This window comes from Danio rerio, chromosome 11 (assembly GCF_049306965.1).
Source record: "Danio rerio strain Tuebingen ecotype United States chromosome 11, GRCz12tu, whole genome shotgun sequence".
NCBI classification, from domain to species: Eukaryota; Metazoa; Chordata; class Actinopteri; order Cypriniformes; family Danionidae; genus Danio; species Danio rerio.
The window spans coordinates 32,538,679-32,566,258 of NC_133186.1; the positions used below are offsets into that span (position 1 = coordinate 32,538,679).

Consider the following 27,580-nt stretch of genomic DNA (forward strand, 5'->3'; position numbering starts at 1 on the left):
CAGTGAAGGAAGTCCTGCCTTCTGATCCTTTGCAGGAGGGGTCTATACTGATGAACTAATTTGTTATGGCTTGCCCTGTTGTTTGGCATGTCTGCATTATTTTGACAAGAGAAATAACAGCACAATCACATCCCATCCATCACATGCAGGTTTTGTCTGTTATTTCAGTTTTTTCTTGTAACCACATCTAGTTTTCCAATGAAAGTCATAAAGGCGATTGGTGGTCAGTCTTTGCACATGTGCAGCAACTAGAGCAAACTGAAAATAACATAATTAGTACTTAAACAACAACAATAAAGGGACAGATCACTACAGATGTTGTTTCTGATTTGAAATGTTTAATATGATTGTGAGTTCATTGAAGAGTTTTTCAGATTTCAGGATTTCTCCATTCATTTAGATAATGCTTGAATCAACTGCCAGGAGAAGTTGCTAATAAGGCCATTCAATGAACAGACTTCCCTTAAATGAATTTTGGATTAAAGTCTACAGATAAAACTAAGGTGGTCTTTTCACTCGTAAACATTAATGGTAACTCATCTCTTATACAGTTATTATGTAATTTTTAACAATGACAAAAAACTTGATGCATCATGATATGTGGAAATGTGGTTTTCCTTCAGAACAAAGTTCATGCTTCAATAATGTTTATCACGGCCAATAATGACGTTTACACTGGCAGTATTGTATTTACCCTGAAAGAACTGTGTGCACGGCAAACTCTTTAAAATGTTACGTTAGGGTTAGTTTAAATTGTTGTTATTTCTGTTTTGCGTAACCTTACTATATTCTGTGATGGATTTTGTTCTGTAAAAACACTATAAATTTGTTTCACAAAGGTAAAGTCTGTCTCACGTCATGTCTCTAGCCATTAAAATGCTGGAAAGCAACGAATTTGTCAGATTTTAAATTGCAAAAGCAACATTTGCAGATAGTCTCAAACAGACACAGAGGTAGCTTATTTTTACTCAGCATTCAACTGGGCAAACTAATATAAGGTACTTTATGTTTGTTGTGAATCAGACCCCAGAAAGTTTTGTTTTATGCGATATCATTAATGTTTCATGGCCTACTATAACGCAGGTCCCTCCTACAACAAATGTCTAGCCACTAGCAAGCTGGATCGGGGTTTTGTCTGATAATGAATTGCGAAAGCGGTCACTTCACTTCACTCTCATAGAGAGCAAACACACAGAGGTAAAGGTTTACAGTGTCAGGAGAACACTTTGTGACTATAAATATGCATGGAGTGATATTTAATCTAGTGGTCGGTGTAGTCTGTTCTGCAGCGATGAATCAGAAACCATCCAGGAACAGCAGCTGGACTGGGAAGCTGTTAGTGGTGCCCATGGATGGAAGTCACTGGACAGGGGTGAAGGCCGTGGCAGAAGAAATGGGACGCAGAGGACACACTGTGATTGTGGTGATTCCAGAGATCAGCATGCGCTTGGGTCCAGGCAAACACTACATCACTAAGAAGTTTCCGGTTAAGTACAAGCCAGATGTACTCAACCAGATGATAGCAAAACTTGTTAATACATTATCAGCTCCAGAGCAATCCCTATTGAAGAGAGTGACTTCAAATATCTACAATTTTGGAAAGGTTGTTGACTATTTCATCTCTACAACTGAGAGTCTGTTCCAGGAGCAGGAGCTTATAGAGTTTCTGAGAGATCAAAACTTTGATGCTGTTTTAACTGATCCTGCAATGCCAATGGGAGCCATATTGGCATATAACCTGTCCGTACCTGCAGTGTACATGCTAAGAGGATTGATGTGTGAATCTAAAGCTACAGCCTGTCCAGATCCTCCCTCATACATCCCACGATTATTCACACAAAACTCAGACCACATGAATTTTGGTGAGCGTCTAATGAATACACTTGCAAGTTTGATGGAACCGCTGATGTGTAAATTGAAGTTTAGTGCTTTTGAGGAAGTGACGTCCAAGTTTCTGCATAGAGATGTGAGCATGACTGAGATCCTGAGCACTGGAGCTGTTTGGTTGATGCGTTATGATTTCACCCTGGAGTTCCCCAAACCCCTGATGCCCAACATCATTAACATAGGAGGAATTAACTGTGAAGTTAACAACCCTCTGACGAAGGTGAGCATCACAATTGTACGCGTATAATTGGATGTGTGTATGGGTGTTTGCCAGTACTCTGTTGCAGCTGAAAGGGCATACAGTATGCTGTGTAAAGCATATGCCGGAGAAGTTGGCGTTACAATCTGCAATGGTGACCCCTAATGAATAAAGGGACTAACTGAAGGAAAATGAATGAATGAATAATGCATGTTTATGCAAGGGCATATAGATCTGCTTTTGATGAATTATGACTTATTGCATGGTGTAGGTCAGTATTTCTCAATTGTTTATGTGGACTCTTCCAGAATGGTTTAGTTTTCTCTCCAATTAAAGGGCACCTATGGTAAAAAATCTACTTTTCAAGCTGTTTGGACAGATCTGTGTGTTGGTATAGTGTATAGACCGTCATACTCGGGTGATATGAACACACCCAGTCCTTTTTTTTCAATTTAACTACAAAAAAAAGGGTCGGCCAATTGGAGCTGTTTTCAAATCGATCGCACTATTATGTAGGTGTGCGATCCCCCCGCCCACCGAATTGATTGACAGCTGCGCGCATTAACATGTTCCGGTAGTCGCGTGTATATGTCAACAAGACCAGGCAGACATACGCAAAGCAACCGGGAATAAAAGGTCTGTTCTGTTCGCTAGGATCAGCAATCATCATCAAATGTGATTAAGAGTAAGTTTCACATGTTTAAAGTGTTTTAAAACAGAGTATTTGTGTAATTAATTACAGCGTTTTACTTCAGCTTTACTTCATCAGCACAGCCGCGTGTCAGAACAATTATAAAAGAAGACGCTTCAATCCCGGTTTGTGGAAGTTAAATCAGGTTTATTTTGTACATTAGCATAACAGATATTCACACAGTACTTGAGGTTAGCCTTAACTAAGCTAAGCGCGCTCTGTCTGCCTGCCTGCCTGCCTGTGTGTGTGTGTGTGTGTGTGTGTGTGTGTGTGTGTGTCATCTGCGGTGTGCGTGTGCGCGCGCGCATTAACTTTGTAACGATATTGTGTGTGACTCATCAATGCAACTTCACAATACTGATTAGTAAAGGTTATTTCTTAATGTAGTATCTCACAAACGCTATGTGAGACCTTCTTCCTTTAAGTCTGTCTGTTGTCTGACGCAGCTGAGGGAGGAGACATGTAGAAATAGTAGGCAGGAAAGACTCGTCTTAAAGGCGCAGTACGACAAAACCACCCCCTGCTGGAAATCAGTATAAAACAGCATCTTGTAAAAGGTATAATGAAAAATCTGATGGGTATTTTGATCTGAAACTTTATATACACATTCTAGAGACGCAAAAGACTTATATTAAATCTGAAAAAAAGGGTAAGTGCCCTTTAAAACATTTGATTAAACTCCTTTATGGTAAGGTGGTAACTGACTTGAATGAACTGAATTTGAAAAACACTGTAGTAAATAGTTATAAGAGTGTATATCTCCATTTGCATTCTTTCTGAGAAAAACAAAACCATATCCTTTCCATGTGTGGTCACAGTAAGGATAATCATTTAGTGGTAGGTCATGTCTGTGCTGTTAGCATTATTTTAGTGACAAAGTGTGTCTTATAGTAGGCTATTGGTATACCCAGACTGTTCTCAGTCATGGTAGGCGATAGGTGAAGTTAGGACTGAGTAATGATTTACAAAATGATTAAACAGTAATGACTGCTATCAACTGGGGAAACTAAATGTAATGTATTATATTGCTTTTATAAATAGTTATATAGTTAGTTTTTATAATTTGTTGTAAATAGCCAGAGAGAGCTTTACATTTGTTGTAATCGTATTAATGTTTTATTGTTAAATACAACGCAGGTCCCTCCTACATCATGTCCAGCCACTAGCAAGCTGGATCTGGATTTTGTCTGATAGTGAATTGCGAAAGCGGCCCGTTCATATACTCTCATAGAGAGCAGACACACAGAGGTAAAGGTTTACAGTGTCAGGAGAACATTTGATGACTTTAACAATGCACTTAGGAGTGATAATCTGTCTAGTGGTCGGTGTAGTCTGTTCTGCAGTGGTGGATCAGAAACTGTCCAGGAACAGCAGCTGGACTGGAAAGCTGTTAGTGGTGCCCATGGATGGAAGTCACTGGACAGGGGTGAAGGCCGTGGCAGAAGAAATGGGACGTAGAGGACACACTGTGATTGTGGTGATTCCAGAGATCAGCATGCGCTTGGGTCCAGGCAAACACTACATCACTAAGAAGTTCCCGGTCCAGTACAAGCAAGATTTAATCAACCAGATCATGGTGGAACATGTTAATGAAGTGGCAGCTTCCGAGCAATCCTTACTGAAAACTGTGACTTCAATTATGTATCGTTTTGGAAAGATTATTGACCATTTCATCTCTACATCTGAGAGTCTGTTCCAGGAGCAGGAGCTTATAGAGTTTCTGAGAGATCAAAACTTTGATGCTGTTTTAACTAATCCTGCTATGCCAATGGGAGCCATATTGGCTTACAACCTATCTGTGCCTGCAGTGTACATGCTAAGAGGAATAATGTGTGAATCGAAAGCCACAGCGTGTCCGAACCCACCCTCTTATATTCCACGTTTCTTCACGCAAATCTCAGACCGCATGACTTTTAGTGAGCGTGTAATAAACACACTTGTAAGTTTGCTGGAACCACTGATGTGTAGGCTTATGTTGGGTAGTTTTGAGGAAATGACGTCCAAATTTCTGCATAGAGATGTGTCCATAACTGAGATCCTGAGCACTGCTGCTGTTTGGTTGATGCGATATGATTTCACCCTGGAGTTTCCCAAACCCCTGATGCCCAACATGATTACAATAGGAGGAATTAACTGTGAGGTTAAGAATCCACTGACGAAGGTGAGCATCACTATCATACTCATTACAGATAGTAGGTAGTGGGTGACCAAAACACTAATTGCTAATAGATAGACAGCAGTAATGATTTTTCTAAGGCGCATTTGTAAAAAATACTTACATTTCTTAATTTAACTAAGTATGGTCTAATTATGGCTTAGTCTTGTGGAACTGGGCCTTAGTGTTTAAGGGGTTCAGAGATTACTATTTTAGTAGTTTTTGCTCTCATGATGTTCGAGTGGGGGGGACCATATCTTATGATTTGTCAAGCTTCTGATTCCATCATGTTGGCCGGTCATCTACTACTAGTTAAACAATAGTTGAATATTCAGTTTTCCTACCTTATGCTGTTTGTTATTCTATAGAAGAACTTTTCTCTGATTGGGCCTGGTTTTTCACAGTTTTATTTTCTCCATTCTGTCACCTGATGCAGTTTAGGTTGTTTGCCACTGTCACGTTTGGCTTGTTTGTTTAGGGACTGAACGTCACAAAACTTGATGAAAATCTACTGATTTTCAGTATCAAGCTGACACCAGCTTGATTAAATTCAATTGTTTGTTCTCATCTGAAGAGCTATTTACTTCTGTGGAGCTTCTCTACAACCGAATCACATCTTACAAGGTCAGCGCTGAACTAAATCAACACTTTACTCTCTAAAGCTGAAAAAGATGTGATTTTTGTAAAACTGCATAGTCCTGAAGTGAGCTCAATGCTAATGTGATAAAACTGACCTCATCTGAACAATAACCCTGTTGTCTTTTATGTCTGCTTTTTAGCTAGGACTTATTGTAAAACCCTAAACAAAAAGGTGATGAGGTTAAAATAAGTCTTGATTAACTTGCTTCTTCGTGAAGCTTGATTGTCACTTTGAACAAAGTTCAAATTTCAGAAAGGTTTAGCACTGCCAATAATGACTTTTACAATGGTCATTTTTAATTATTTACCCAGAAAGAACCGTGTGCAAGTGCAACTGGTCAAATTTGGTATAAAAAGGTAATTTGGTCAAGTCAGAATTACCCAATTTTGTTTTGAGTAACGCAGTAACGGTCACACAAACATTCTGGAAAATCCTGTTAGGGTAATATATCACAAAAAATGCTGAAGTCCTGACAAAGAAAAATTGGCAGTGCCAAACTTGATTTGCATTCAATGAACAATGCTTGTTTATGCAAGGGCATATATATATATATATATATGGCCTTATGGCACGGTGCTCCATCGTGCTGGAAAATGCATTGTTCTTCACCAAACTGTTATTGGATTGTTGGAAGAAGTTGCTGTTAAAGGGTGTTTTGGTACCTTTCTTTATTCATGGCTGTGTTTTGGGCAAAATTGTGAGTGACCCCACCCCCTTGCATGAGAAGCAACCCCACACATGAATGGTCTCAGGATCATAACACAGGACTGATGGTAGTGCTCACCTTTTCTTTTCCGGACAAGGTGAGAAAGGTAGCAAAGAAGCCACTTCTCTCAAAAAAAAAAAAAAAAAAAAACATCAGGGACAGATTGGTCTTCTGCCAAAAGTATGGCGAATGGACTGCTGAGGACTAGGGCAAAGTCATATTCTCAGATGAAACCCCTTTCCGATTGCTTGGGGCATCTGGAAAAAGGCTTGTCCGGAGAAAAAAAGGTGAGCACTACCATCAGTCCTGTGTCATGCCAACAGTAAAGCATCCTGAGACCATTCATGTGTGGGGTTGCTTCTCATGCAAGGGGGTGGGCTCTCTCACAATTTTGCCCAAAAACACAGCCATGAATAAAGAATGGTACTCAAACACCCTCCAGTCGAATTGCAGAGGTCCTGAAAAAGAAGGGCCAACACTGCAAATACTGACTTTTTGCATAAATGTCATGTAATTGTTTATAAAAGCCTTTAAAACGTATGAACTGCTTGTAATTATATTTCAGTACATCATAGAAACAACTGAAACAAAGATCTAAAAGCAGTATAGCAGCAAACTTTGTGAAAACTAATATTTGTGTCATTCTCAAAACTTTTGGCCACGACTGTATTTTTCAACTCTGTTCATGCAGACTCATCTTCCAGAATGTTTAAGTTGTCTCGCTAATTGAAACACTTAATTCAACAAATATTCAGTGAGGTGCTAATGGAATTAAATGGAATAAATTTGCGAAACACTGTAGTAAATAATTGCAAGAGTACATTTTCATTTGCATTCTTTGTGAGAAAAACAAAACTGTATTTTTTTATGTGTGCGGTCAGTTTAATTAGGATAACCATTTAGGGACTTTTTTTTGATAAGTTATACGGCTGCTAAAAGAATAGCAAAGTAGGTCATGTCTGTGCTGTAAGCATTATTTTATGGGTTATACCCAGACTGTCTTTATGTCATGGTAGGCGATAGGTGAAGTTAAGACTGTGTAATGATTTACAAAATGATTAACCAGTAATGACTGCTATCAACTGGGATAACTAAATGTAATGTATTATATTGATTTTATACACAGTTATAAGCTTAGTTTTTATTATTTGTGATGTAAGTAGCCTGAGAAAGCTTTACATTTGTTGTAATCGTATTAATGTTTTATTGCTTAATATAACGAAAGTCCCTCCTACATCATGTCCAGCCACTAGCAAATGGATCTGTGGATTTTGTCTGATAGTGAATTGCGAAAGCGGTCAGCTCATACACTCTCATAGAGAGCAGACACACAGAGGTAAAGGTTTACAGTATCTGGAGAACACTTCATGACTATAAATATGCACTTAGGAGTGATATTCTGTCTAGTGGTCGGTGTAGTCTGTTCTGCAGCGGTGGATCAGAAACTGTCCAGGAAGAGCAGCTGGACTGGGAAGCTGTTAGTGGTGCCCATGGATGGAAGTCACTGGACAGGGGTGAAGGCCGTGGCAGAAGAAATGGGACGCAGAGGACACACTGTGATTGTGGTGATTCCAGAGATCAGCATGCGCTTGGGTCCAGGCAAACACTACATCACTAAGAAGTTTCCGGTCAAGTATGACCAGAAGTTGTTTAATGAGGTATTGACTGAACATGTTCATGAAGTGACAAATCCAGGACATTCCCGTTTGAAGACTGTGACTTCAACAATGGCTAATTTGTTGAAGATGTTTAATATGATGGCCTCAACAAGTGAAAGTCTGTTCCAAGACAAGGAGCTTATAAAGTTTTTGAGAGATGAAAACTTTGATGCGATTTTAACTGATCCTGCTTTACCAATGGGAGCTGTATTGGCGTATAATTTTTCTGTACCTGCAGTGTACATGCTAAGAGGAATGCCATGTGCTCTTGATGCTACGGCCACAGCCTGTCCAAACACTCCTTCATACATCCCACGTTTTCATACAGGAAACACTGACCGGATGTCTTTTGGTGAGCGTGTAATGAATGTGCTCATGAGCATTCTGGAACAAGTAGCATGTAAAGTTATGTACTGGTCTTTTGAGGAAGTGACGTCCAACTTCCTGCAGAGAGATGTGAGCCTGACTGAGATCCTGAGCACTGGAGCTGTTTGGTTAATGCGTTATGATTTCACACTAGAGTTCCCCAAACCCCTGATGCCCAACATGCAGTTCATAGGTGGAATTAACTGTGGAGTTAAGAACCCACTGATGAAGGTGAGCATCACTCGTATTCTCATTACATGATATTTCAAGGTCTAGGATAAGTTTATGCGACAACGATGTAGCCAAAATCTAAAAACATTTTTCCCTTGAGTTTTAAAAAGTGTACATGATATTTTATTCAATAATTGACAGATCTATAAAAATAGCCAAAAATATGCATGACGTATGTCAGGCCAGTATTTGGCGCTATCACCTTGTTTGTAAACAGTACCTGTGAGGAAGGGACACTGCTGGTGTGTATGTATAATTTGCAGTGTGTGTAAGATGTGTCTTTGTTTTTGATTGTATTGTGAAGTAAATCCACACTTTGCTCATGGATTTATAGCAAACCCTTGAGCAACAACGCTGCCATATACTCCACTATTGGGATAGGTTTGTTTACGCTTGCCTTTAATCTTCACTCCACTAAAAACCTACTATCTACACACATGACATGATTTTCATAGACTCTTGTTTTTGTCTGTGTTCATGGACATGACAACAGTGTCATTTTTAAAAACTTGCACTTTGTCATCTGTTTTTATTCCCAAAGACCACATTGTCGTGTAAATGAACAGTCAAAAGTGCATAAAACATTGTCTGTACATGGCCTCTGAGACTCTTAACTGCAAATACTGAATGAAATAATTTAGCTATAGCTGCAAAAACTGGTAGCAAAAGAGGCCATGTCTGTAGTGTAAGCATTATATTTATAACAAAGCATGTTTTAATAGTAGGCTGCATTAATCCCAGACTGCCCTTTAGTCATGGTAGTTGATAATATCAGTAATTGCGGGTTAATAATTTAGCAAATTTTTACACCGTCTTAACTTACCAAGGGCGTAGGTTTGCGCTTGACATTGGTGGGGACTGGGAACGAGTCACCCCCGCCAAGAATGAATATTGTTTATATATATATATATATATATATATATATATATATATATATATATATATATATATATATTGCTATTTATTATTTAACTGCTATTAAAATGTATTATTAAGTAATTCTATTTTCTTACAATTTATTAAGTTAAATTAAATAGTCATGCGCGTAGCCAAGGGGGGTCAGGTGGTTTAAAAGACCAAAAGTTGGATTATTATTATTATGTTTGAATTTATTTTATTATTCAAATGGCTAAATTCTCACTGAGGAAGGTTGAATGCGTTGGCCAGTTTGTTATTTGCCTAGGCTTCAGTTTTTAATTTAAATCAAGTTAACAGATGTCCCAAAGAAAATTATAATTATAAAATTGTATTTTAAAAATAAGTATATTTACATATTTGCAGAGATAGATGCAAAAACCTCTAAATGCCATTTAATATGTTCTTCTAAAATTTCCATTTTTTCCAACTCCTGTGTGTGGACTCAGTGATTTACCTTTTATAGTGACAAATACGTTCTTTTCATTGCCTTTAAAGAGAAATAACTGAACATAAATATACAAGGCTGAGAAAAATGCTCATTTTACATGGCATTTAGAGGTTTTGGCATCTGTACTGTACTTCATTTCTTTATTCTAAGAATTTAAAGTCCTAATTTCTAGATCAAAGTATTTTTATTATTTATAAAACTTTAATAAAACTTACAGTTTAAACGTGTAAATAAAGCAATTTGACAAAATGGTAGGAAATAGTTTTGGTACATCAAAAAGTGTAGTTATAATAACTATCCAACAAGATTACCCAGCAAAAATTAGCTCTTAATATGTCAATAAAATGTATTATTTATACCTCAGGTGAATAACTGCAAAAAGGTTCAGTTTTTCAGAAAACAAATAACCCCTCCTTTCAATAAGCTGGCTACAGGTCTGAAAGTGTCATGTTAAAATGTTTATTAACTGATAAAGAGAGAGTTTAATAAAGACTTTCGTTCATTTTTCATACAAATTAAACCTGTCTCACAGTACTATTAAAAGATGGAGCACAGGCTGTAGTTTTTCTGACAAATTGTTTCACCTGGACTTGGAGATGTTACTCTAGGAGAACACGCAGGGTTATATACGTTTACATGTGGGTGTTTATTCTGCAGTTAGTTTTCAGGGAACATTGTTCACAGACTATATCAGTCTGTTTTAACATTCGACTGACCGTAAAAGCGGTGAAAACACCAGCAATAGCAGGATTACCATGATGGACTCATTCAGTAGCAAACTTAAGTTTATGTGACTTACACTTTTCGTTGAAAAAAGCTCTTTATGTCCACCTTTTTTTGCTACCTCCATCCTCACTTGTGTGTGTGTCTGTCATACACCTCACACACATCGGGAAATGCCCCCCGCGCAGTTGTTTTGGCGCTGTTTGTATCTGAAACTATGATCTAAAAGCAGCCTCCCGCATGAAAGCAGAGAAAGGCACAGCCAATCACAATGTTCATATGTGTTTGGGGGCGGTGCGACTCGAGGAGAGAACGTGATTTAACCCTTTCAGCATGTCTAGGTTTATACTGACAGCGCGATGTTTTTAAGTGAATTAAATTATTGGTGGGGACATTTCAGTAGTTTGTGGATATTGGTGGGGACACGTCCACGGGGACCATCCACCCTAAATCTACGCCCCTGTAACTTACCCTAGCTGGGAAAACTAAATATAAGGTATTAAATAAAAATTATAAAAGATTATACATTTTAAGAATATTTTTATTTTTATTTTAAACAGACCCAAAAAGATTTACATTTGTTGTAAGTCCATTCCACTTAAACTCGGCGTGACGTCATTTAAAGGGCTAGCGTTGCACCAGACCCCCGTAAGTGGTGTCGTTTGAAAGTGTAGAATCTATATTTTATGCACATATGCATCACTTTGGTTTTTATTCTACTTTCTAAAAGTTATTTACACTTAAATACACAGTATTTTGGATACTCGAGCTAGGTATTTTACATTGGTTCATTTTCATATTTTTTTATATGACACATGTACAAGTTATAGCTCAAATGAAAGCTCTTGCCGGTGCTCATACAGTTCTAGCATTCTTTTTACTGAATTATATTCATATGCCAAACAGTTGTTGAATGAATTGTGGTGTTTCCATGGCGCAGAAATGTAAACAATACATTCATGATCAATAAACAGCCCCAGATAGCACAGACAGCTGTCATCTCACCTTATGCTGTGCCCTTCAGGGCCATTCTCCTCTGTTTTTGAGGTGATGTGCATAAGTAATCCTTTTATATGTCTGACGTGGTCCAAACACAGTAAATTATGTTTGATCAAACAAAAGAATAGTGAAATATGAAAACAATGATCAGTCTCTGTGGCTTGTACAGCACCTCTCATCAGTTGGAATGCAATAACTTTTGCATAGATTATGGTGGAGACCTTTTTCTTTTTTCCTATGATTACAGACATGTGCAGGAACCACCAAAATTATTTACAGCACGCTAGACCACACAGAACCTAAAAGGTAAACTTTCAAATTAGAGTTTATAAAAAAATACAAAAAATACTGTGTTTATTATAACACAGACAACATATACAGATATTTTAAACACTTTCAATAGTGTTTTATGAAAATTCAAAGGGTTATCTTTAAAATGATACCAAACTTTTGCATTTACACCTCTTTATGTAGATTTGGGAAGCTTTTAAATTTGGGTAGGCAAAATCCAGGCAGAAATCCCCAAATAGCAGCAGAGTTTAAGTGGTTAATGTGTTTCATGACACTATAATGAAGGTTCCTCCTACATCATATGTCTAGCCACTAGCAAGCTGGATCTGCCTTTTCTATCTGATAGTGAATTGTAAAAGCGGTCAGCTCATATACTCTCATAGAGAGCAGACACAGAGGTAAAGGTTTACAGTGTCACGAGAACACTGTGACTGGAAAAATGCGCTTAGGAGTGATATTTATTCTAGTGGTCGGTGTAGTCTGTTCTGCAGCGGTGGATCAGAAACCATCCAGGAAGAGCAGCTGGACTGGGAAGCTGTTAGTGGTGCCCATGGATGGAAGTCACTGGACAGGGGTGAAGGCTGTAGCAGAAGAAATGGGACGCAGAGGACACACTGTGATTGTGGTGATTCCAGAGATCAGTGTGCTCTTGGGTCCAGGCCAACACTACATCACTAAGATGTTTTCGGTTAAGTATGACCAAAAGTCATTAAACAAGGTATTGAATGAGCGTGTTCTTGAAGTGACAAATCCAGGAAACTCCTTTTTGAGTACTGTGATTAGAATTGTGTCTAATTTGAGGAGGATGTTTAATACGATGGCTGCAACAAGTGAAAGTCTGTTCCAAGACAAGGAGCTTATAGAGTTTCTGAGAAATGAAAACTTTGATGCAGTTTTAACTGATCCTGTTCTACCAATGGGAGCCATATTGGCGTATAATCTTTCTGTGCCTGCGGTATACTTGCTAAGAGGAATGGCATGTGGCCTTGATGCTACAGCTACAACCTGTCCAAACCCTTCTTCATACATCCCACGTTTCCATACAAGAAACACTGACCGGATGTCTTTTGGTGAGCGTGTAATGAACATGCTTATGAGCATTCTGGAACAAACAGTATGCAAATTTATGTACCGATCCTTTGAGGAGATGATCTTCAACTTCCTGCAGAGAGATGTGAGCATGACTGAGATCCTGAGAACTGGAGCTGTTTGGTTGATGCGTTATGATTTCACACTAGAGTTCCCCAAACCCCTGATGCCCAACATGCAGTTCATAGGAGGAATTAACTGTGGAGTTAGGAACCCACTGACGAAGGTGAGCATCACCCATACAGTGGTCAACATGTGCACTGGATCATTAACTTTCATCAAAGTTCTCGTAAAACTATTCAACATCACCTATTCTTGTCTTAGGACTATATTGAAAAACTTTTTTGATCCTCTTCAGATGTTGACTACTGTAAACACGTTACATGATATTCAGAGGTTTGAGATAAAGCAGCATTCCACTTTTTGGGACATAGGCTACATACACTACCTGACAAAAGTCTTTTTGTTGATCCCAGTTGTAAGGGCAACAGATCATAACTTGACTTTTAGTTGATCATTTGAAAAGTGTCAGAAGTTAGATTTTTCCTGTTGAACTGCATTTCAATAATCACAAATACTGCAGAAGACCTATTGAAACATGCATGGACAGAAGATTCTCACAGAAATCAATCAAGTTTGGTGAAGGAAAGATCATGGTTTGGGGTTACATACAGTATGGGCACATGCAAGGGATCTGCAGAGTGAATGCCAACATCAACAGTCTGAGGTATGAAGACATTTGTGCTGCCCATTACATTACAAACCACAGGAGAGGGCAAATTCTTCAGCAGGATAGCGCTCCTCATACTTCAGCCTCCACATCAAAGTCCCTGAAAGCTAAGAAGGTCAAGGTGCTCCAGGATTGGCCACCCCAGTCACCAGACATGAACATTATTGAGCTTGTCTGTGGTAAGATGGGGGAGGAGGCATTGACGATGAATCCAAAAAATCTTGATGAACTCTGGGAGTCCTGCAGGAATTCCAGATAGTTTTATTGATAAGTTATTTGAGCCATTGCAGAGATGTATGGATGCAGTCCTCCATGCTCATGGGAGTCATACACAATATTCATTCTTTTCCCACTGCACCATGACTTTATATTCTATACTGTACATTATTTCTGTTAAGTGACAAGACTTTTGTCCAAGAAAAGTCAGACTTTACTGTCATATATTATTAAAAATCAAGGCATGATCATATTTTATTTTGGTGAAATATGTGTAATCTAAAGCCTTTGCCTTTCATTTAAGCCACTTCTGATTCCAAATGATCAACCAGAAGACGTTATTATTTGTTCCCAAAACTTGGATAAGCGACAAGACTTATGTCAGGTAGTGTGTAGATTACACTTAAATATTTTTTGCTGCCTGTTCAAACTACTTATTTAAAATGAGCTGAAATGACACAATTCTTGAGTGTTTTTTAAATTGTTTTATGTTTAATCACCCTAAAAGTGTACAAATTGATAAGTTAAATTAATCGACTGCACTGGGACGACATGAAGGGATTGCATGAAACCCAGCATTTATTACAGTGTACCTGCCTAGAGTTAAACAATTGAGTTGAATCTTTTTTTGAATCCATTGTACTGGTATCCAGTCTGTCGGGAGATCTTTTAACTTAGCTTAGCATAAATCACTGAATTGGATTAGAATGTAGCTCAAAATTTTTTTCTAATTTAAAGCTAGACTCTTATATTGTGTACTAAGCCCGATAGAAAAATTAAAGATGCTATTTTCTAGGCTAATATGTCTAGATATGCCCTCATTTCGGCCTAATAATGAAGGAATTTTGCTGTCGTTCCATGGCTGCAGTAGGCACAATAATATTACACAGCTGGGAAATTGGCTAGTTTGCACAGGGAGTGCTCCACCACTACATTATAAGAAACATGTACATTTTCTTTTCAGTCAAACTCTCTCCCAGTCAGCTAAAAACATGTGGTGTGAAAGTACCTCACAGTTTGTCACTGGTGCATGAATGAAATGTCCCTGAATGAAACCTGCTTAACAGCTGATGAAATCAAAAGAAAAATGAAACTGGAATAAAATTGGATGGATTGATTGAGGTCATTGCATTACCACACTATGTATTGTAAACTATGATTATATCATGAAATACAGGAACATTCTAAAAGCAATGCATTCACTAATTTTCTTTCAGCTTAGTCTCTGATTTATCAGAGACTGCCACAGCGTAATGAACCACCAATTATTTTAACAAATGTTTTACAAAGCGGATGCTCTTTTAGCCACAAGCCAGTACTGGGATACACCAATACTCTCTCGCATTCATCCACATTCATATACTTCGCCGGAGCACCTGGACAAATTCCAAAACAACACGAGTAGAACATGCAAGCTCCACACAGAAATGCCAACTTATCCAGCTAGGACTCAACCTCCACCATGCCGCCCAAAAGCTCATAAACACCTTAATCATATTATCTCTTTATGCAGATTACGGTTTATAATTCGGTTACTGGTGTCCATGTAAACATAGTCTGTTATTAATAGTCCTTATAAATGATCCACAGTGGAGTATCGCAGATTAAATAAGGCGAGGAATAGCTCAACTTTTTAAAAAAGGCCAGATTTATGTGTTAATCATTGACCCTTTGAACTTAATGTGTGAACAATCTTTTCAAAGCTACCATTATTATCTGTCCCAGTTTAAAAAGTGTGACAAAGGTCCTGGGATCTCAGCCAACTAAAAGAGGGAAAAAATAAGTTGGACTTTGTTTCTATTTTAAGTCATTAATTGCCCTTGCTTCTGATATATTTCTGTAGTGTTTTATTCCTTCTCTATCTTAATGAATCTACTGTCTTGATGGTTGTTATTTTGTTGTGTAACATTTGAGGAGTGGTTGTATTTTACATGTATGTAAAAAAGTAATATTAAAGCCCCTTTTTTTCAGTATTACTTTTTTTTTTTTTTTTTTTTGCACCATGCCATAAGTCTGTGTTAATCTATTAATGAAAAACACTGTTATGGAAATACCTAAAAGTAAACCCTAAAATAAATAGCTACACCATGGCTGCTAAACACACATATGTGTAAACTGGAAAGGCAGCAAACTAGGCTAAATCTGTTCTCTAAGCATAAGAAATAAAGCATTTTTTGTACTAGGCTATGTGTTAAACCCAGATTTCCCTTCAGCCATGGTAGGTCATGGGTGAAGTTAAGACTGTGCATTATACAATGATTTGCAGGCTGCTGCAGTTTCTATAATTATGCTCTGGATTTTTCGGGGTAAATGCGCATACATAGAATGCAGTTGCGTAATCATTGAAGGCTCCCTTCTGGTAAAACAAGTGCTTCTTTGTTGGTACCCTTCATGAATAGTCAGATTGTTATTTATTTCTTGTTGTACCACACAGCAGCAACTTTTTCTTGTTTCCTAAAATGACGACAGGGGTCACTGTTCTCTAAGTCCAAATACTCCAGATGTAAACATGAGTTCATCGGCTAGTGTTGTATTCCCACAGCACATGGGTGGGGATGATTACAATGAAAACATATTGTAACTCTTAAACTCATGACTGGGTCAGTGGATCTTACTGGGTTACTTTGTTGTAGTTTGGCAGTACTTCATGTGCTTGCAATTTCTGTGTGTTGGTTGAAAGATTACAGTTTTATACATTGTTCGAAATGAATAAATTGGACAATAGAAGATTACAAAAATGTTGCCTGGTCTGGTGAGTCTCGATTTCTGCTGCGACCATTATGATGGTAGGGTCAGAATTTGGGGTCAACACCATAAAAAACATGGATCCATCCTGCCTTGTATCAATGGTTCAGGCTGCTGGGGGTTTATTGGTGTAAGGAATATTTCCTTGGCACACTTTGGGCCCATTAGTACCAATTGAGCATCGTGTCAACGCCACAGCCTACCTGAGTATTGTTGCTGACTATGCCCATCCCTTAATGACCACAGTGTACCTATCTTCTGATGGCTACTTCCAGCAGGATAACATGCCATGTCATAAAGCCGAAACTTCTCAGACTGATTTCTTGAACATGATAATGAGTTCACTGTACTCAAATGGCCCCTACAGTCACCAGAACTCAATCCAATAGAGCAACTTTGGGATGTGGTGGAATGGGAAATTTGCATTACGGATATGCAGGCGACAAATCTGCAGCAACTGCATGATCCTATCATGTCAATATGGACCAAAAATTCTAAGGAATATTTCCAAGACCTTGTTGAATCCATGCCACAAAGGATTAAGGCAGTTCTGGAGGCAAAAGTGGGTCCAAACCCGTACTAAGGTGTACCTAATAAAGTGGCCAGTTAGTGTATATAATAATGTTAATTAGCTGTAGTATTAGTAGTACACAGAAAAAAGGTACAAAGCTATAACTTGGAATTAAAATGTTCAAAGGACACTCGTGTATGTGTTAGTTCCTTAAATACCTAAATGAGAAGAACTTGATTTTACAGTTCTGTTTTGCTTGTACATATTCCAGCATAATTATTATCATTGTCAGTAACCTGGGTAAGAACTATAGACACTTTCCCCAAACCTACCTCTGATATTGACCTTAACCCACTTACTGTAGTTACTTTCTGTGTTTCATGGTTAGAAAAGTAGACATTCAGTACTGTAGAGTAAACTAAAGCCCATATTATTTTATTTTTTAACTTGGGAAAGGTTATCATCGGCATGACAGTGTTTGTACCTTTTTTTTCTGAACATGTAGTTGTAATATTTATTAGGATTTAGTCTAGTTGAGGGGATTTTTTTATATCATTCAATAGATTAATAGACTCTTAGAAAAAGACAAAAACTATCCCACAGTATAGCTTATTTCAATTGTCTTTCTTTCAGCAAATAGCTAATTTCCCTTCTCTGCCGAAATATGTGGATATTCACTTTGGATTGGAATGCAATTTAGAAAGCATGTAGGGGTGTATTTTTGGTCAGGTTATCTCTTGAACATGAGGAGATGGAAAGGAAAGGAGTGGCGAGCTTCTCACGCAAGCTGGGTTTGAGGGGAAGGGGGAGGTGCTGCTGGGAGTTCCCTTTTCTGCCAACCTGACAACAGTTACATTTCTTCCTCCAAACGCTCTTGAGTTTGTACAGCTGGCCGTAAATTGGTTTCTGAGTTGAGTTTTTTTATTTAGGACTGGTGCTTAATGCTAAATATAGTTATTCCTGCTAAAGATTAATAAGTAATGCTGTGAACAATAAATAATTGCGATGAATAATGTTGCATATTTGTTAAACTCTAGTCATTTATGAATTAGCAATAGTGTGTTTTCTTCTTTTTGTGCATTTGTGTTAATGCATTTCATTAAAGAAGGGTCTTGTGTAACTCTGCTGGCTCTGTAAAGCAGGGTTGTTGTTTTTTTTATTCCTTCTAGGAAATGTTTTTCGTGATATTGGCTGACAGAAAAATGTGCGTGATTAACATCTGTAACCCAAAACACAGACAAATGTCAATCCCTCTTGTTCTTTCTTCCACTCTCTTGTTTCTCAGTCACACATGAGAGAGTATAAACACAGCCCCTTTTCCTGGAGGAGGAGTTTTGGGCTTTCCTTTTCTTTTAGTGCTTGTGTCAGGTCTTCGGCAGACCCAGTTATGCTGAAGAAGGGCTGGCTGTGGGGGCTGGGTTCAGGGCTGCTGCTGCTCTGGCTGAGTGCCGGGCTGAGGCCTGTGCAGGGTGGCCGGGTTCTGGTCATGCCTGTTGAAGGCAGTCACTGGCTTAGCATGAAGGTACTGGCCACAGAACTGGCCCGAAGAGGTCATGACGTTCTGGTCCTGGTGCCTGAGAAAAACATCTTGATCCAGAGTTCAGAGCTCTTCCGTACTGAGACTTTTCCGGTAAAGATATCCAAGGAGCAACTGTCAAAGAGTTTGAAAGGATTTCAGCAGGGAGTCTTCACACGTAGCCCTGCGCTGATGGACGTCTTCGTACAACTGGAGCGGCTGTTGAACTTCACGGGATCGCAGGTAGAAGGATGTGAATCTCTGCTTTACAATGAACCATTGATGCGGAAGCTGAAGGAGCAGAACTTTGAATTGATGCTCACCGACCCATTCCTTCCCTGTGGACCTATTATTGCTACAGCACTCGGGGTCCCTGCAGTCTACTTCCTCCGTGGGATGCCTTGCGGAATTGACTTGTTGGCTTCACAGTGTCCTTCCCCTCCATCATATGTACCTCGGTTTCATTCTGGCACCTCTGACAAAATGAACTTTGTGGAACGCATTCGCAATTTTTTCATGAGTGGCTTCGAACTGGTTTTGTGTAAAGTAATGTACGCCAGTTTTGATGAACTAGCTGCAAGATACTTGAAGAAGGATGTGACGTACAAGGAGATCATTGGCCGAGGAGCTCTTTGGTTGCATAGATATGATTTTACATTTGAGTATCCCAGGCCTATCATGCCAAATATGGTCTTCATTGGGGGCATCAATTGTCAGAAGAGTGCTGAAATTTCTGCAGTAAGTCACTAGAGGTTACTTTTGGAACTGTGTTTTTGATTTGGTCAAGGTCCAAATTACCCTAATCAATACATTGGTTATATATTAAGTTTATTCAGCATGTTTAGTATTGATTGACTAAGTAGTTTTATACTTTATTTGAAAAGTAAGTCTGTAGCATCAACAACAGTTTTGTAATTATTAAAGCAACTAATAGAAAAGCTGTCCATTTTATTATGACCTAAATATATGATAATGTTAATTAGCTGTAGTATTAGTAGTACACTTAGAAAAAAGGTACAAAGCTGTAACTGGGAAGTCCAATGTTCAAAGGACATTTGTGTATCTTTTAGTATCTTAAATACCTAAATGAGAAGAACTTTATTTTACAGTCCTGTTTTGCTTGTCATTGGCCATGGAGCTTTTTGGTTGTATAGATATGATTTTACATTTGAGTATCCCAGGCCTATCATGCTAGATGTAGTCTTCATTGTCAGAAGAGTGCTGAAATTTCTGCAGTAAGTCACCAGAGGTTTCCTCTGGACCTGCGTTTTGAATTTGGTCACGGTCCAAATGAAATTTATCAATACATTGGTAATATATAAAGTTTATTTACAGTGGCTTGTTAGTAAAATAGTATTGACTAACTACTAGTCCTAGGCTGAGATTTCCTATGGAGGAAATATATATCGTCTGTATTTTAGGGCTGGATTGGGGTCAATTTTGGTTCTGGGAAAATGGGTTCCGTTTTATGAGCTTTGAAATTCTTTGCCCTGACATGCATTATGTTTACCCGCATACAAACATAACCCACGGAAATATGATACCCCCTCTCCAGGGCATTGGTAACCTTAGGCAACACGCTGTGTTCGGTGTATTCTTTGGCACGCAACCTCCTCCTCCTTCACTTTGTCTCTATACTATTTCTTGTCAGCCACCCTTCCTTCCGTGAGGACTGAAACAAGAATGCTAAATTTTTTTGGATTGTTTTTTCAAGCAAGGGTTCTTCACTGGAAAAATAATCAATACTGAACTCAGAACTCTGTGTGCAAAGCAAAGGTTCAGAAAGGAAAAATACACACAAGATGATTAATTCCCAAGTTGTACTTAAAGGGCCAGGCCTGTGGGGAATATTTGGAAGTGTTATGTTTGTGAAATATAGGAAATACTACAAACCTTTGTTTTTACTGTCATGTAGGAAAAGCTGTAAAGTCTAACTTGGGTCTTTTTAAACTAGACTATCTTTGCACATGTAGCATATAAAGACACTGGACTAATGAAAATCTCACAGCTACAGTATGGTTTGGAGTTGATTAAGGGATGATGGTCTGAAACTTTGATTTTATAATGAAATCATGTACGCTTTTAATACCAGACGTTGGTATTATACATATCACATGATCAGTTTTCTTTTTTTTTTTTTTTTTCTTGTATGTTTTTTTTTAGGAGGTGGAGGAATTTGTCAATGGTTCTGGAGAGCATGGCATTGTGGTGTTCAGTCTGGGTTCTTTGGTGTCCTCCATGCCAAAGGAAAAAGCTGACATCTTCTTCAAGGCTTTCAGTATGATTCCACAGAGGGTAAGAAAGCATTTAAGATGGCATTTGCTAAACTACATGCACGAGGGAAATGGGTATTAGCAGTAAATCTAAGGACATCTTAGAAGTTATTCTAAAGGTATAAAGAAATCCTTTGAACTACAGACATTTACTAATGCCAGGCTTATACCTCCTGTGCAAACACTGTGGTGCGTGACCTGAGCCTATTCTTTTCAGTATCCCAGATGTTCATTCAAGGATTGTAGGATTTATGAGTCCACATTACCCACTTGTTTCCCCAGCATGTTGAAGTGTAAAACTAAGTGGAGGCTGCACGCAGAGCTTTAGCTACACTATGACTGAGGATTGAAGTCCAGGAAAACATATTTTTCTCGTTAAAGTTATTGTGTGTTCTGTAAGAAGGATCTGGCACTCTCCAGGATGCTGCATTTCTGGAGTAGATAGTATTTCTGTTAAACCAGACACAAATCCACTGTCACCAAGAGCTTACAAGATCACTATAAAAAAGGAGATCTTTAGCTTGTCACGAATTATGTGCTGTACAGTAGCAACGCTAAAGTGCATGATTGTTATGTAAAACTCTACTTATCTGTGTGGCAAAGTGTAATAAAGTGTTGAAAGATCTAGTCTGGTTAAATATTTCAACTGTAAGTAAAGGTGACTTGAACTGAGAGCTGGGATTGTCACTGAGGAAAATGAACTGTAAGATGTTTCTGATAAAAAACTGTCCATTGAATGTCTCTTTTTTTTTAAGGTGTTGTGGCGATATACGGGTGAGATCCCTAATAATGTCCCTGAAAATGTCAAACTGATGAAATGGCTTCCACAGAATGACTTGCTTGGTGAGTTTTTTTTTTTTTTAGATGCTTAGCTTGCATTCTTCTATGCAATGGAATGCTTTATAAACTGTTAAACGTGCAAAACATTTAATTAGTTAATTTACTTAATCTTATTATTTCTGCACATCAGATTCCACCAATCAGAGAGTTGCAGTGAGCAAAGTGCACCTAAATGGATCTATAGCAACAGCCACTCTCATGGGGGTCCCAATTATCCAATTTAAAGTTTACTTTGTTATAATAAGCTAACCAGCTACATACAAATGTAGTTTATCTGTTAAACTGCATTTCATCGTAAATATCTGTAACGGAGGCAGGCTAGCGAAGTGCTATGCAGGAAAACCTCACTCCTCTGACATCTAAAGCTGCTCTAGAGCAGAATCGCAAGTTCGATCCCAGCTCAGAGTGGTTTGGGTGCAGTAGGACTGGTGGGTTACATGTGGGGGCTCGTCCGGGATGAGCGTGAGGTTAAGGGGGGTGAGTGTGAAGCGTAATGGAGGCAAGCTAGCAAAGGGCTGTGCAAGTAAACCTTACTCCTCTGACCTCTATAGGTTCTCTAGCGACAGATTTTAGAGGCCATGGTCTTTAGCCTCCTTGTTATAGCAACCGACTCATTGCCAATTTGCAGTGGGATCGGTGAGTTATACATGAGGGCTTGTCTGGGATGGAAGTGAGGTCTAGGGGGTTGAGTGTAACAGAGGCCAGTTAGCGAAGTGCTATGCAGGTAAACCTCACTCTTCTGACTACTAAAGGTGCTCTAGAGACAGACGCCAGAGGCCATGGTCTTTAGCTTCCTTGTTAGAGCAACCGACTCCCATAAGAAGAATCGCCGGTTTGATCCCAGCTCAGAGCAGGTTGGGTGCTGTAGGACAGTTGGGTTACATATCCTTGTGGGGAAAAAAGTGCAAAATGCTTTTATATGCATTGAACAAATGGCCAGGCACTAATGAAAGCTAAAAGTCTATGGAATAAAAAAATGTCTCTAATTGTTTATATTTGTATCCCAAATGCTTTTTAACAAGGATATGTCGCCATTTTATGGTTAAACAATAATTTAAAGGTCCCGTGATATGCTTTGAAATGTGCATTTTTATTCGATGTTTGATTTAATCTTAACCGAAACATGTAAAGAGTGTGGGACATAGTGTAGCTCCACATCTTTTTGAAAAACAGCCAATAGCGTTCTGCCAATGAGAGTGGTTGAGTTCCAGTGGATCAAATGTGTCTTGAAGAAGGCAGGACATGTCAGATACTAGAGTGCATTTGATTGGATCATGACTTGATGAGAAACTAAAGTATGAGGTGACGTGAAAAAAAAAAAGTTCATCCTTTTATGCGAAAGTGACAAACAACAAGCCGTACATGTTTATATCAGTTTTAAATGCGAATTTTGTCCTTTTTTGAAGCTCACTAACTTAAAGATATCCTAAAAACTAGCAATACTGATACTAATATATAAAAACTTGATTTTTATTTCATGGGACCTTTAAGCTAGTGCCAAAGAGCTTGATTTCTCAATTATTGTTTTTTAACAGAAGCGCTTGTGAATTAATATGAGGGAGTCAATTTATTATTGTACAATTGGTTTATCCCTAGTTAAGGATCAGCCAAGAAAAGATTCCAGCAACAACATGGATCATTAAACCGAGAACACAGAAGCGGCTTTTGTTAAACAAACTCTGTAAAGTCCATAATTTGTCTGGCATGTCAGGTATGATTGCAATGATTGGAGAGCAGAGCCCATTCAGACTCATAATGATGGCTAATCCTATTAACTGTGGTTGTATTGGCACTGATGCTGGACCAGTGAACAATCTGGTCAGTTATATAAATACTGGAGAATTTTAATTGAAAAGGGTGTTAGAGCAGTGGTTCTCCAGCAGGGGGTGGGGCCAAAATAAGGGCTCCTCTGTAAATTAAATTTAAAGGGATAGTTCAGTTTTTTTGGTGGTGTTCCAATGTTCCATGCACTTATTTTTTTTTGTCCTCATTTATTAATTTGTAGGATTGTTTGTTTAATGGAGGACTTGTCTAAACACACCAATCAGAGACTGCTTAATACTTTTTCTTATAATTACACAAAAGCTGTTTCTACATGTCTTCCAAATTTGTGCTGTAATTTACAACACCAGCCCAGATAGTATATCACTTCAAACTGTTTAAACTGTCAATAAAGATCACTTTTTAAAAACATCAAATCTCGTTAAAGGAAAGATCAAGTTGCCATAAAGCGTTTCATAATCCAAAATAAAAGGAAACACATGTGAATCACAAAATATGGAAACATAAAATATGCCATGTTTTCAATTACAGGAAAAAAAATGAGAGACCACTGTCTCATAGGGCATAAATAAGTAATACCATAAATCATTTGACTGAAATTTTTTTTTATTTTATTTCTTTTTATTATTATTTTTTTTTGAATTTTTACCAAGTAAATTATCTAACTTATTACATTATTATTTGAAATTAAGAAGATGTCATTAGTAATTTCTAAATTAAACCACAACTAAATAATTTATTAAAATCATGTACTTATTAATAGCAAATCCACTGATAAATGATAATAGCTTCATATAAATTAGAGACTACTTTTCCTTAAAATTGCACAAATGGTGTTTCTATATTCCAATTTGTGCTGCAATTTACAACACCATCCCAGACAGTATATCACTTCAAACCATTTAAAATGTCAATAAAATCACCTTTGAATATGTATATATGAAATTTATAAATTTATTTTAATCATGGTGCCAAAATGCAATTCACAATCATGATTAAGCCAAAATACATGTCAATCACAAAATATGGACATGTTTTCAATTACAGAAAAAATTGAGACCACTTTCTCATAATGCATACATAAATAATATTACATTAATCATTTTACGGATATTTTTTACAGTTGTATTTTTAGCAATATTATATTTAATATTATATTGATTATTTTTTTATTATTTACATTTTTAAAAATGTTGTCAGAAATTTATAAAATAAACCGCAATTAAGTGTTTGGTATCACTTTGTTTCTAAAACAAACCGCAACAAAATGTTTTACTAAAAGTATGTACTTATTAAAAGCAAATCCATTAATATCTATCTATCTATCTATCTATCTATCTATCTATCTATCTATCTATCTATCTATCTATCTATCTATCTATCTATCTATCTATCTATCTATCTATCTATCTATACATATATATATATACATACATATATATATATATATATATATATATATATATATATATATATATATATATATATATATATATATATATACACACACACAACAGTTTTGTCTGGTTCTTGAATGATTGGCTGATAGTCATGCGATATTCTGCAATAACAGCACTCGTACAGTCTCTTTACTCGTGTATTACCCCACCCGCATAGAATAACAGCAGATCAATAGACTCACTACAGTTTGACAAATACTGCAGCTGTTCGACAACATAATATACTATTGAGGATTAAATTTATTTATTTATTTTCACAATAGTGCCTCTTGCTCCTGTCTTATTATCTTTTGTGAGAAGCCTGTGTCATTTCCAAATCCCAAAACTTGCTGGTTGAATAAAAGTAACTGCAAATTATAATTTGCCAGGGGTTTGAATAATTGTATGCTTGACTGTATCGTTTGTCATTGCCAGCCATTTAGTTCTATCAAAATCAAAGTAAATCAAAAGTGACTTTACTTCTTGTCATTAAAGGTCACCCCAAAGCAAGAGCCTTCATTACTCATGGGGGGACGCACGGCATCTATGAGGGCATCTGTCATGGTGTTCCCATGGTCATGCTTCCTCTCTTCGGTGACCAGGCTGATAATGTGCACCGAGTGGCAACTCGAGGGGTGGGAGTCATCCTTAGCATCCACGACATCACTGTGGAAACACTGCTCGATGCCCTCAACAGCGTTATTAACAACAGCAGGTGAGAGATTAACTGCTTTTATCAGGGAAATTACATTCAGGAAGTGAAATGATCCTGTTATTTATTAACCTCATCACCATCCAAAGTGTTCATTTCTTTCATTTTACGCTTGAAAATAAATGGAAAAAAAATGTCAGGATATTTCTCCATATAACTGACTTTTTATGATGCTCAGTCATATATGTAAAACAAGTGGATAATTTTGAGTAAATAAATAAAGAACATCTTGGATGAAAAGAGGGTTAGAAAAGAATCAGGAGTTTTTTTTTTTCATTCTAGAAGCAAACTAATCCTTCAACACCCCCATTCTCTTCTCTTTAAATAAACTGCATTGATTTTGCTTTATATTCTGCAGCTACAAGCAAAAAATGCAGAAGCTGTCAGCAATACACAATGACCGTCCCATTCAGCCCCTGGATCTTGCAGTGTTTTGGACAGAGTTTGTAATGAGACACAAAGGCGCAGATCACCTGAGACCTGCTGCTCACGAGCTGAACTGGCTTCAGTACCACAGTCTGGATGTGATCGGCTTCATGCTCCTGATTGTCCTGATTGTGACTCTGGCCATGCTTAAATGCTGTTCGCTCTGCTGGAGACGCTGCTGCAGAAAAACACAGAAGCGGAAGGAAGACTGATCCAATAGAGATAAAAGTCTAGTATCATGTTTTTTCTAAGTCTAATGTTTCGTTTCAGATTTACAAGCCAAAGTCATGAAAGCAACTTGACGCCTGACAACTGAGCCAGTAAACTCTAAAAAGGAGTGTTCACTTAAAAAGATAATTAGCTGTTTATTTAATTATCCTCAGGCATGCATAAGATGACTTTCATTCTTCAGGAAACTTAAGAAGACTTTAGCTGAAAAGCTGTGGTTTGTGCTGAACTAAGAAGTGGCTACCAGCACTGTCAAATAAGCATATACAGGAAAAACTAAATAAATACCAATGGTTTCTAATGTTTTTTTTTTTTCATTCTGCTTTATAATTAAGAACTAAGAATATTCATTTTTTTGTCTGTATATGCTTTTTTAATTTAAAGTAGTCATATATTTTATCAATCTTGAAAGACCACAATTTTAGCTAAACATCTTCAAATGTTCAACTAAAGAAAAAAAAAGTCTCTTTGGTGGTTCTATAAATTAACAGCAAATATTTATTTTTTTGTGAACAATTTTGTTGAAACCGCAAACAGGGAACATGTATTAATATTTCCAAGCAGTTTCAACTGGAGTTTGTATCATTAATCACTGAACTACCTATAACGGTAGTCAACAGCATATTTTATTTGTACTAGACAAAGTGCTGGAATAATCGCTCTCTGAATCAACGGAAATTCTGGATGATATGGAACTTGATCGGGGTGGATGTTATTTAATATGACGCAAACAGAAGTCTATGAAACTTGAGAATAGGCCGGACACATTTCCAACAATTTTTTTTTTTTCTGGGTTTAATTTTTAAATGATAGATTAGAATTTCACTGACCTAGTGATCGACACCATTAACTTTTTTTTCCATGTAAACTGAATTCTTAAAAAATTGCTATGACTTTTTTCATGATTTTCTTTTGTTAGTGTTTTCGTGATGTAATTTAGTTTTAAATTAAACTCTGTGCACTTGTGTACCTTCTTTTTATCTTAAAATCACACTGAGACTGGGAAAAAATCTAAATAAAAGAAAAATAAATTTCTAAATGCACGTTTTCTTTTTAAAAGATATAAAATATTTTGTTGCTGTAATCTGTTCTCACGCCTTTTCCAAAGTGAAGTTTAAGCACTTTTTAGGTGCATTTTCAAACTTTACTAGGCAAATTACA

General features: G+C 37.5%; 6 protein-coding genes across 6 annotated transcripts in view; all 6 read left to right on the top strand.

Moving 5' to 3' along the window:
• ugt1b7 (UDP glucuronosyltransferase 1 family, polypeptide B7) overlaps positions 1 to 26,498 on the top strand; it is a 32,716-nt gene extending 6,218 nt beyond the window's left edge. The window contains exons 2-5 of the mRNA NM_001172769.1: positions 20,883 to 21,014; positions 21,748 to 21,835; positions 25,549 to 25,768; positions 26,124 to 26,498. Coding sequence (NP_001166240.1) covers positions 20,883 to 21,014; positions 21,748 to 21,835; positions 25,549 to 25,768; positions 26,124 to 26,403 — 720 coding nt within the window. The 3' untranslated portion in view covers positions 26,404 to 26,498. The remainder of the gene's footprint in view (positions 1 to 20,882; positions 21,015 to 21,747; positions 21,836 to 25,548; positions 25,769 to 26,123) is intronic.
• ugt1b5 (UDP glucuronosyltransferase 1 family, polypeptide B5) lies at positions 1,236 to 26,726 on the top strand. The gene is given in 5 exon segments (NM_001177342.1): positions 1,236 to 2,107; positions 20,883 to 21,014; positions 21,748 to 21,835; positions 25,549 to 25,768; positions 26,124 to 26,726. Coding segments are annotated over 5 exon segments (1,587 nt in total). The 5' UTR covers positions 1,236 to 1,240; the 3' UTR covers positions 26,404 to 26,726.
• On the top strand, positions 4,057 to 26,498 carry ugt1b4 (UDP glucuronosyltransferase 1 family, polypeptide B4). Its single transcript, NM_001172768.2, has 5 exons — positions 4,057 to 4,938; positions 20,883 to 21,014; positions 21,748 to 21,835; positions 25,549 to 25,768; positions 26,124 to 26,498. Exons 1-5 carry the CDS (start codon positions 4,057 to 4,059, stop codon positions 26,401 to 26,403), a joined length of 1,602 nt encoding a protein of 533 aa, NP_001166239.2. The 3' UTR covers positions 26,404 to 26,498.
• ugt1b3 (UDP glucuronosyltransferase 1 family, polypeptide B3) lies at positions 7,621 to 26,498 on the top strand. The gene is given in 5 exon segments (NM_001177346.1): positions 7,621 to 8,533; positions 20,883 to 21,014; positions 21,748 to 21,835; positions 25,549 to 25,768; positions 26,124 to 26,498. Coding segments are annotated over 5 exon segments (1,608 nt in total). The 5' UTR covers positions 7,621 to 7,645; the 3' UTR covers positions 26,404 to 26,498.
• ugt1b2 (UDP glucuronosyltransferase 1 family, polypeptide B2) lies at positions 12,328 to 26,498 on the top strand. Its single transcript, NM_001177336.1, is given in 5 exon segments — positions 12,328 to 13,227; positions 20,883 to 21,014; positions 21,748 to 21,835; positions 25,549 to 25,768; positions 26,124 to 26,498. Coding segments are annotated over 5 exon segments (1,596 nt in total). The 5' UTR covers positions 12,328 to 12,351; the 3' UTR covers positions 26,404 to 26,498.
• On the top strand, positions 18,559 to 26,498 carry ugt1b1 (UDP glucuronosyltransferase 1 family, polypeptide B1). Its single transcript, NM_001177446.1, is given in 5 exon segments — positions 18,559 to 19,457; positions 20,883 to 21,014; positions 21,748 to 21,835; positions 25,549 to 25,768; positions 26,124 to 26,498. Coding segments are annotated over 5 exon segments (1,587 nt in total). The 5' UTR covers positions 18,559 to 18,590; the 3' UTR covers positions 26,404 to 26,498.
• Positions 26,727 to 27,580: the final 854 nt, after the last annotated feature.

Coding starts and splice junctions, on each gene's coding strand:
- ugt1b4 (NM_001172768.2), top strand. CDS start 4,057: ATGACTTTAACAATGCACTTAGGAGTGATAATCTGTCTAGTGGTCGGT. Junction 21,836..25,548: donor TCCACAGAATGACTTGCTTG/GTGAGTTTTTTT, acceptor TTGTCATTAAAG/GTCACCCCAAAGCAAGAGCC. Junction 25,769..26,123: donor AGCGTTATTAACAACAGCAG/GTGAGAGATTAA, acceptor TATATTCTGCAG/CTACAAGCAAAAAATGCAGA.